General features: G+C 40.7%; 1 protein-coding gene across 5 annotated transcripts; it reads right to left on the reverse strand.

Moving 5' to 3' along the window:
* Positions 1-1,320: 1,320 nt before the first annotated feature.
* LOC139942290 (arrestin domain-containing protein 3-like) lies at positions 1,321-8,435 on the reverse strand. 5 transcript variants are annotated; one of them, XM_071939103.1, is made up of 8 exons: positions 8,305-8,435; positions 7,489-7,684; positions 6,666-6,815; positions 5,225-5,469; positions 4,401-4,583; positions 3,959-4,147; positions 2,926-3,127; positions 1,321-2,682 (listed from the first exon to the last, which is right to left on the reverse strand). In XM_071939103.1, the coding sequence occupies exons 2-8, from the start codon at positions 7,622-7,624 to the stop codon at positions 2,531-2,533; spliced, it is 1,257 nt and encodes a 418-aa protein (XP_071795204.1). In that variant the 5' UTR covers positions 7,625-7,684; positions 8,305-8,435; the 3' UTR covers positions 1,321-2,530. The 5 variants fall into 5 exon arrangements, with proteins under 5 accessions (XP_071795204.1, XP_071795203.1, XP_071795202.1 ...); XM_071939102.1 differs by having other exon boundaries at positions 7,489-7,699; XM_071939101.1 differs by having other exon boundaries at positions 7,489-7,699; positions 8,137-8,435.
* Between the last annotated feature and the right edge of the window lie 2,796 nt (positions 8,436-11,231).

Below are 11,231 nucleotides of genomic sequence, written 5' to 3' on the forward strand. Positions count from 1 at the left end.
ACGGCTTTGGATTCGGCTTCAGGCTTCGTCCTCTCGTCTGAAGCCATGAGGGCGTACGCGTTACGCAAAGCACAACCGTGGGTGGTGGGGCCTAGCTAGCCTGAAACAAATCCAAAGCCAAATCCGTGTTTTCGAAAAGGGAATGAACCTGGGGAAGTCTAATGGTGCGTCACTTTTATATGTGATAGTGTAAGCGTACGGAGTACATGTACCAGACAGGGTGAGATTTTTAAAGGCCTTAATCTCACCATATCGCAATGTAGTGCAGTGTCAACGTAGTAGGCACAACGGGTAAGCATTGGCGGGATATATTTTCCAGTTTATTTTGTTTTATTTTTTTGCATTGGAGGAGGAAAACAACTTAGTCGGTTTTCCTTTTTGGGGGGCAAATTGAAATATATAAATGTGTTTAGAAATTTATATTATCAATTATAAAGTAAAACAAAAAAAACTGTTGGCAAACTTACGGCACAAGGTGGCGCTCTTGTTCTTGTATTTTATTCGAGGATGAAAACGAATTTTGGCGTGACACTTAATTGGTTATCAAAATGTTAAGAACATTTTAAGTTTTAAATAAATTTTCAATCGAAACGAAACTGACATAAGAAACTAAACCACCATGGTTTTCTCCCGAAGAGGAGCAGAGTATACTGTTCGAAACGTCGAGACCAAACCGGCTCTTGTCAGAGCCACCAATCCTTCAAAGGAGATTTTACCCATGGTTGTACCCGCAAGTTTACTATTAATATTTATATTTGTAGTATACTCATTAAACCACCATGGTAGAAACACAAAGGGGACTATTGGGACGCATGGTGGCAGCAGACTAACCAGGTAAAATCCATTGTTCTCGGTAAGTGCGCTCAGAACTACGTGAGCAAGGGAATTGACCTGGTACGTCTGCTGCCACCTAGCGTTCCAAAGTCTCCTATAGTATGCATCTATACTCATTTTGATAGAAGGATTGAAACAAAAACAAAGGTATCCGTACACTTTGTCACCCGTCTATATTGGTGCAATAAATTTAATTCTATTATTAGCAACTTCGAAAGGAGCAACCCGTTGATTAATAATTCAGTTTTATCTGAACAATTTTGCATAAAAATTGCATTGAAATGGTTTCTGAACTTTAAAGTAAAAATAAACTGATGGCTCTCCATGATATAAGAATCATTATTTGTACAAGCGTTAACAGATATAAAAGACATCAACATTATTATTATAACAATATATAATTATTTGGTTTGCGGTAAAAAATAACACCATTAACTACAATTGCCAGAGATTTTGTTTTTAGAACTGTCTTGCTAATTGCTATTATATTCTACTACCGCGGAGTAGATTTATCGGATTGTTCGGGAGACTTCTCAGTTCTGAAAAGAACTGTCCTGCTTTTTAACAACCACCCGGGCGGAAGGTAAAGCAAATTGACTAAGACTACTACTTTAGCTTTTTCTTTATTAGCTGCACTGCCGAGGAGCGAGTAAATTATTATAAAATGCTAAAAGAGTACACAATTTTAGGTAAGTGCGTAAATCAAATACAATCAAAAATATTTGTTAAACTAGACGTACAAATAATAATCCTACCCCCCCCCCCCCCCCCAGAAGGGCAAGTAGAAGAAGAAAGAAAACGGGTGACTATACATATAAGTGGTTATAATATGGCAAACCCATAGATATATGAAGAGGGAATAATACTACGAATTGAAAGGGGGCTGTATACAATTCCGGAAATGAATGGGGGCAACGAGGAATGGCCGGTTATGTATCTCTTCAATAGAACTCAGCATGTGTGTGTATGGGCACTGTGATATCAGACCCTGTTCTGAATTATTCTGTGCCACAGGGGTCTGTACTGGGCCCGCAGTAGTAACCGATTAGAGACGTCATCCTGAAAAATCGGGTTTACATAACATAATGACCAGTGACACATTACTTGGTTGCTTGGCAGTTGTCCTCCTGAAACTTCCGCTGGGGAACTTCTTGACAAGGAGGGTCAATGTGATCGTTTAGGAGGTAATTGCCGATCACCTTAAATGGAAAGACGCTGTTCTGTTCACCCCCCCCCCCCCTCCGCACAACCTCATCGGCATCTCGATGTCCATCCATAGGAGAACAATGAGTAGGCCTACATCAGTTAAAGACAGTGGACACTATTGGTAATTACTCAAAATAGTTATTAGCATAGCTGTTGATAGTACAAAACATTGTGAGAAACGGCTCCCTCTGAAGTAGCGTACTTTTCGATAAAGAAAAGAAGTAATTTTCCACGAATTTGATTTTGAGACCTCAGATTTAGAATTATAGGTCGCGAAATCAAACATCTGAAAGCACACAACTTTGTGCGACAAGGGTTATTTTTCTTTCATTTTTAACTCGCAACTTCGACGACCGATTGAGATCAAATTTTCACAGGTTTATTATATGCATATGTTGAGATACACTAAGTGAGAAGACTGATCAGTAACAATTACCAATAGTGTCCACTCACTTTAAACTTCATGGGATTAATGGCGGGAACCCGGTGGCTAATCAACCAAAAGGTTGAAGTATGGATAACTAGGCACGAACTGATCGTCAATGACGTAATCCTCATCGTTCCTTGCGTTGGCCAGTCTGTCTGTTTTGCCGACAGCCTCCTCGTAACTTGGGGGCGGAGGTTCGTCACCAAATGGAGGGGCTAGACGTAAACAAAAATAATCAAAGGGATTTAGGGGAAATTGTTTATTGAAATAAAACCGCTTTATTGTGGGAACAAAATTTGAGCGTCCAAAATAATTATGAAGGAAAAAAAAAGAATGGGCCTGCAGTTTTGAAGTCAAGCAGTATCCCGGTGCCGTTTACGGCGATACAACAGCACATTACTTTTCTAAGGAATTCGTCTTTATATGCAAAGTAGGTTTAGGAAAGGAAAAAATCTCACCCGATGCTGCCATTGCTTTGGGGTAGTCTGGTGCCGTCGCAATAGCCGAAGGGTACGGCATACTTGCTGGTGCCGTCGCAATAGCTGAAGGGTACGGCATACTTGCTGGTGGCGCAGTTGGTAAAGAAGCAGGGGTCCGTGCACGGAGAGGCACCGTACCAATTACTATCGGAAACTTCAACTTTCCGTTGTCGCCCTTGCACTGATAAACAAATTCAACAAATATAAATAACTGTTATGAGTATTAACGTTTGTTGGGACCAAAGAAATAGTTAAAGCGATTTCAGAAAATAATTTAGACAAAGTGGTTGGGGTCACTCTCTATGGCCCTTTTCGACACGGCTTCGGCTTTGGATTCGGCTTCAGGCTCCGTTGACTCGTCTGAAGCCCTCAGCCCCTACAATATTGTCAAAACAACCGCGGGGGCATTTTAGAATGAGCCGAAATTGACACCGATACCGTGGTTTCGAAAAGGACCTTTGGATGATGACCTGTCAAGTCATATTATAAACAACGTGCAAGACACGACCGAGTCTGGTAATCAACCCATCCCTCATAGCTCTGTGGAAACTACTAGACTTATACACTAGAAAAAAAATCACTGTACAAAAAAAACTGTGTGGACGTGTGTAATTCTACATTTTGTTTAGACTTTGTTCCATATCTGCGATCGTAGCTTTTAGTCTACCCGATAGCCAATACATTATTGGCCTGAAATAGAATCCTCTTTAAGACTAAGGCCGTGTCCGAAACGACGACTTCGGCTACAGCTACGTCTAGATCAGCGCGTCTACCAGTGTTGAAGAATAGCAGACGCACGCAATCTAGCCGTAGCTGTAGCCGAAGTCGCCGTTTCGGTTACGGCCTAATCTCCGCCAGTACATGCTGGGGCGTGTGGTAGCTATAATCTGTGGGGCGTTTTTTCGTGGCTGATGCAAGTGAGGAATGACCATGATATCAGACTTGAAATCTAGTCTACATTGGGTTTCAAATCCCTATGTCTCATCATCGGGTCAACACATTCTAAACTCACCTGAATGGAATATTCTATATCGATGATGTTGCATCCAGGTAGACCCGTAGGTGGTACCGGAGGAATGAGTATCGGACCCATGCTAAAGTCTTTCACCCTGCCTCGAGGAGTCGCTACCCTGACCCCCACAGCCCCAAGGATGTTCTCCACATGTTTCGTTTTGCTTGATTTCGAATAGAACGTTATTCTCTGAAATAGGGGTGTTCATACAAACAAAAAATGAAAACTTCTGAGGAAGTGAAATTGATGAAATAAATATTAAACATTACAGAAAACGAAGTAAGGACAAAAACTCCCCTAAGATCACAGATTTACATAAAACTCGCTCAGTAAGCGTTTTATTCATTTTTGGCCAATTACGTAAGTGCGTATAGACTGCCAGCAACTGTTTTGTTAGCAAAAACGAATTCTGCAATCTTTTAAAAGTAATTGATGCTCGTACCTGCATAAACTTGGCGTAAAAATCACACGATTCTTCCCTGTCACGGTTGTCAACATGGCCAGTGAGGTATATGCTCTCTCCGGGGACGTAGCCTTGTTTTGGTAAACCGACGGTAATTGATTCTTCCACAGTGGACCCACATCCACAGCAGTTGACGAGCTCCTTCGTCCTCTCGACTCCTGACTGTACAGAAAACACACCAAAATAGGCAACAATAATTATAAATGGTTTATCCTGCTGCTATTTGGGGGTTTGCACACAATAGAAGACTTTTGAACGCTAGGTTTCAGCAGACCTGCCATGTAAATTCCCACTGTGTGCGTTCGATTAGCTTCCCCGGGTCGACCCCGCGGTGCCGAGGGTTTACGTTGCGTTCGAATAGCTTTGACGTCATTCCAGCCAGGGGCTCACCCGGGTTAGCCCCGAGTGCCCTGCTTGTGGAACGGGTCACGTAGGGCTGGCCCGAGGTGCACGACGTCACCACGAGAGGGCGAGTGATCGTTCGATTAGCTCGTCAGCAGGGGCTCCCCCTAATGAGCACCGCGGGGTCGTCACAGGGAATTCGCAATCGAACGCACCCAAAGTTCTGAGCATGTTCACATTACCAAGAACAATGGATCTATCTGGCAAGTTTGCTGCCACCTATTATCTGGCAAGTTTGCTGCCACCTAGTGTTCCAAAAGCCATCCATCGTTTTAGTGGTTTGCACTATTATAATACGGTCAACATGTTCAGTTGTAAAGAACACCACAACACGCACTTGCATTAAACGAGGAAAAGATCATTGAAGACAAAAATTTAGGATATGTCTAAAAGCCACGAACCTGCGCTTGTGGTATGAGGTTCAAGTCCACCATGGGTCCGGTCACACTAAACAGCTTCTCTCTTTTGAAGGTTTTATTGGAAAAGGTCCTGATGAGCGATAGCGTCGTCTTCACTTTGTACCTCACGTACCCATATTTGTGTTCGAATGGAGACGGCAGCATTCCAGTAGGGAGTTGAAATGAAAAGGGGTAGGCATGGGTTCCTGGTGGAATGTTCAGCTTATTAGCAGAACGCTGATGTTTCCCTGTAACGTTTTACAAGTAATTTTCCGTTACAGTTTATAAAATGTTAGTGGGATTTGAAACTTTGTGTAAGATATAACAGGAGAGGTTTGCGGTAATAACATCAATGATATTTTGCGTTGGCTTTAAAAAGAACCGTTGTAACGACCCAACTTTTCCATTGGAAGTCGCGTTTATCTAGTTATCTGATAGTTAAATATTCAATGCCATTCTAGGTTGCACTCGCACACAAGTGGTTTATAGTTTGAACCACAATACGCATTTTTTAATATTTATGTATGACGTCATAATTCTTACAAAAAATGAGGCTATGGGCGCATGTTCCCCTCACTTGCAGTGGCTGCGCCCATCGCCACGTATTGGATTAGCATTGTGACGTACCTCGTAAATAATATTAAGAAAGGCACACAAAGTTCGGGAAAGGCACACAAAGTTCGGGTATTTTTTCATTTCATTATTCTGAGCTTGCAGTGGTAACTAATTCAGCCCAAAATAAGGTTCGCTGGTTTGTTATTTTTTGCATTATGTTTGGATACACCATGATAAGATTGGTCTTTGACAGGAGACTTTTGGGACGCTTGGTGGCAGCAGACTTACCAAGTAAATTCCAGTGTTCTCGGTAATGTGCGCATGCTCAGAGCTGGAAGTTTACCTGTTAGGTCTGCTGCCACCTAGCGTTCCAAAGTCTACCATTACCAAACGATGTCCAAGCCTTGGGGCCTCCCCGTAAATCGTTTCAGTATAAATTTCAAGATAATATTTGAAGGCAGTGGACACTATTGGTATTTGTCAAAGACTAGCCTTCACAGTGTGTGTATCTCAACATATGCATAAAATAACAAACCTGTGAAAATTTGAGCTCAATCGGTCATCAAAGTTGCGAGATAATAATGAAAGAAAAAACACCCTTGTCACACGAAGTTGTTTGCATTTAGATGGTTGATTTCAAAACCTCAAGTTCTAAATCTGAGGTCTCGAAATCAAATTCGTAGAAAATTACTTGTTTCTCGAAAACTACGTCACTTCAGAGGGAGCCGTTTCTCACAATGTTTTATACCATCATTCTCTCCCCATTACTCGTCACCAAGAAAGGTTTTATGTTAAATTATTTTGAGTAATTACCAATAGTGTCCACTGGCTTCGAGGATTAGACTTCAGAATCCTCTCAGAATAACAAAGTAGGAGTAATAAGATATACCTTTGCCAAAAATCACGAAGATGGTGTCAAAGTATCTCTCCTTCTTGGTGTGAGTCCTTGTTTCCGAATGACCATGCCCATTTGAGTCAGTCCTGTGTTCAGTGGTTGTCCACTTTGTTTTAGCTTTCCCTTTAAACTTCACCCATATTCCTGACCATCAGAAAACCGTTGAAACACATAAAAAGCAGAGTATCATGCAAAAAGAAAACATATTTTTGGCGTCCCGGCCGCTTCCTTGAGTCGGCCTCCTTTTTTCTCTCTCCCTCTCTTTTTTAGTACAAACAACAGATACATTTAATTTATCTCCCAGACGAATTAAAAATAAACAAAAAATAAAATAAGAAATAAGCCCAGCCGGTTGTCTTTAAAAATGTGTCCCGCGGCCATTTTGGGAAAAGCATTTTGTATTTTTTTTTTTTTTGCCAAAAAGCATTGTTTTGTTTTGTTTTTGTTTTTTTTTTGGGGGGGGGGGTGGAGCAAATTAAACAAGTGTCGCTATTTAAAACATTCACAGCCAAAGAATTTCACATTTTTCCAACCATGGTTTCTACACTTGGCATTAGACACATAGGCCTAAATGATACTGTTCCCTTGAGTTTATTTATATAAAGATGCATGCGAATTCTTTATTAACTTCGATGAAAAGTCCCTCTCTCTCGCTCTCTCTTTCTTATTTTATTTTTGTTTCGCTTTCTCTGTCTTTTTCTCTGGAATTTTTGAAGAAAAGTGGCTCCGTTTTATTTCCACAGACTGAGTGAGAAATGTATAAAAAAACACTGAGCCAAACCCTGATAATTTTTTTTAATGATATCTCGTCACATACCTTGTACGTTCTTCAAACCCTCCTGATCGCGGTTTGAGTCTACTTGTACGATAACCTGGCCACTGATGACGTCACCAGAAGAAAATACGTTCGTGTTACTATCGAATGCAATCGCCAGTGTCTTAAGTCTGCTCATCTTTCTGTCCTTTGGTCGTCTGAAAACGCCTCTTGTAGTCTTGACTGTGTAGGCATATGCCTAAATGTTGAACATCTTTGAAAAGCGTTTGTAAACGTTTGTTATAAAATGCATATGATTCATTGAAAGATATTTTAAAAGTAGAATATAATGATCCACACAAGTATCACTCGAAATTGCGTGGTTTTCCTTTTACCTCGTCGACAAAATCACTGTCGGCAACAATATGGAAGTAAAATTTTTGACATAAATTGCCGACGACCGTGTTAGTTCGCAAAGTAAAAGGAAAAACCACGCAATTTCGAGGCAAATGTGTGTGGATCATTATATTTTACTTTTAAAATGTCTTTCTAATCAATATGCATTTTATATAACAAACGGTTACAAACGCTTTTCAAAGACCAACTCGACCGATCCAAGGCAACGTGTACTTTTAACTATATTTTTATACAGTACAACTCTCAACCACGGCTTGGCACTTTTAACAGCTAGAGGCCTATCCTGATCGTGACCTTCCACGGGTGCAATGGGTTCTACAGCCCTCGTTTCTACACGTAGTCGACTTGAACTTGATGGACGAAACGCTATTTGCAGACAAAATGGTGGACTCTCATTGAGAACAAGTGTGAATCAATTTCATTAATGTTATGGCGATGTATAAACTTCAATGCATGTGCTACCGAGTCTGCCGCTTCTTTCGTTTGACATGAGCAGAGTGGACGACGCTTGGTGCTTTGAGTATGAAGTGAAAACAGCTATTCATATGAATCCCGTACACAGAGATGCATAGCGTCTCCGCATGACTAATGAACAAGCATTTATTACCAGTAGTAATGCACAATGAGTTGTTTTCCCAATGGAAAAACAAGGTCACTGAGTTCCAGTGCTGCTGAGTTCACATAGCAGCGCAACAGCCACAGAGGGAGCGGCACGAATTGCACATATGCAAACAAATGGGAAATATCAATATTACTGGTATGTTTCCATTGGAGATTGCGCTGTCTGTTTGGGAACAAGAAGACGGGGACACATATAAACACATAATCGTTACAGAGTTATGGCGAAACTACATGTATATGACATAACAAACACGTCAAACTTTATGATCACATGACAGTATATCGCCAGACCACAGAATTATATTCTGAGGTCCCGAAATCAAGCATCCGTAAGCACACAACTTCGTGTGACAAGTGTGTTTTTTCTTCCATTATTATCTCGCAACTTCGACGACCAAGTGACTTCAAATTTTCACAGGTTTGTTATTTTGTGCATAAAAATGTTGAGATACACGTAGTGAGAAGACCAACGTACTATGTTTTCGCATAAACCAACATAACTATAAAACTAACAAAATTTTGATTCTTTTCTTGGTATCCATAATGTGACAACACACATGGGTAAATTTTAACACAATATTGGAGAATAAAATAAAACAACATTACATACATGGACAGAGACATTATGCACTGCTGCATGTAGACCGGACCGCAAATGATAGCTGACTAACTATAATGACATCATCACCCAGGACCAATCACAACACGGCTCAAGCTTACGTCACTGCAGTCTTACAATTTTTATCCAATAAAATGATTGTATCACATATAAATCATTTGGGCATGTCAGACGCAGTGCATGTCTTTATCAATCTTTTGCGGATATAAAGGCAGGGGACCAGTTTACGATAAAGATTTGCGTTTTGACATGTCGTTGCAGACAAAAACCTCGATCTAACCATGAAAGCAAGGCTTAAAGTCTACAGTAGGCATACTACCCCACCTTCCTCAATTACACCGGGTGACTCACATGTTCAAAAACGCTCACCAACTCACTTGACCTAACGAAAATGTGCCGTTCTCTTGGTAAATGATGTTGCTGGTATTTTTACAGGACTTGGAACACTAGGCGGATTGCTGCTGCTAAAAATGCTTAAGCAATTTATTTAAGGGCCTTTTTTTAAAGGCCTTAAAGGGGCAGTCTCTCCCAGCCTTTAATCTCACCATATATCGCAATGTAGACAGTGTCAACGTATAGTAGGCACAGCGGTTAAGCATTGGCGGGATATTTTCCAGTTTATTTTGTTTTATTTTTTTTTGCATTGGAGGAGGAAAACAACTTAGTCGGTTTTTCCTTTTGGGGGGCAAATTGAAATATAGAAATGTGTTTAGAAATTTATATTACTATTTATAAAGTAAAAAAAAAAAAACTGTTGGCAAAGTTACGGCACAAGGTGGCGCTCTTGGATTTCATTTGAGGATGAAAACGCAATATTTGGCATGTTATTTATAGTTACTCATAAAACCACCATGGTAGAAACACAAAGGGGACTTTTGGGACGCTTGGTGGCAGCAGACTTACCAGGCAAAATCCATTGTTCTCGGTAATGTGCGCGGCTCAGAACTACGTAAACAAGGGAATTGACCTGGTAAGTTTGCTGCCACCTAGCGTTCCAAGGTCTCCTATAGTATGCAACTACACTCATTTTGATATAGGCGGAAACAAAAACAAAGGCACCCGTCTATTTTATTGGTGCAATAAATTTAACTTTATTATCAGCAACTTCGAAAGGAGCAACCCATCGATTAATAATTCAGTTTCATCTAAATAATGTTGCATAAAAATTGCATTGAAATGGTTTCACTGATGGCTCTCCATGAAATAAGAATCATTATTTGTGTTAACAGATAATATATAAATGACATATATATACACCATTATTATATAACAATTATATTTGGTTTGCGGTAAAAAATAACACTATATCTACAATTGCCAGAGATTTTGTTCTTAAAACTGTCTTGCTAATATTGCTATTATATTCTACTACCGCGAAGTACATTTATCGAAATGCTCGGGAGACTTCTCTGTTCTGAAAAGAACTGTACTGCTTTTTAACAACCACCCGGGCGGAAGGTAAAGCAAATTGACTGAGACTACTACTTTAGCTTGATCTTTATTAGCTGCACTGCCGAGGAGCGAGTTAATTATTTTAAAATGCTAAAAGGGTACACAATTATTTTAGGTAAGTGCGTAAATCAAATACAATCAAAGTATTTGTTAAACTAGACGTACAATTAATAATCCTACCCCCCCCCCTCCCCCCCCCCCCCCCGAAGGGCAAGTAGAAGAAGAAAGAAAACGGGTAACTATATAAGTGGCTGTTATGGCAAAACCATAGGTATATGAAGAGGGCATAATACTATGAATTGAAAGGGGGCTGTATACAATTCCGGAAATGAATGGGGGCAACGTGGAATGGCCGGTTAGTATCTCTTCAATAGAACTCAGCATGTGTGTATGGGCACTGTGATATCAGACCCTGTTGTCCTGAACTATTCTGTGTCACAGGGGTCTGTACTGGGCCCGCAGTGGTAACCGATTAGAGACGTCATCCTGAAAAATCGGGTTTACATAACATAATGACCAGTGATACGTTACTTGATTGCTTGGCAGTTGTCCTCCTGAAACTTCCGCTGGGGAACTTCTTGACAAGGAGGGTCAATGTGATCGTTTAGGAGGTAATCGCCGATGACCTTCAATGGAAAGACACTGTTCACCCCCCCCCCCCCCGCACAACCTCATCGGCATCTCGATGTCCATCTAT

This window comes from Asterias amurensis, chromosome 9 (assembly GCF_032118995.1).
Source record: "Asterias amurensis chromosome 9, ASM3211899v1".
Taxonomy (NCBI): domain Eukaryota; kingdom Metazoa; phylum Echinodermata; class Asteroidea; order Forcipulatida; family Asteriidae; genus Asterias; species Asterias amurensis.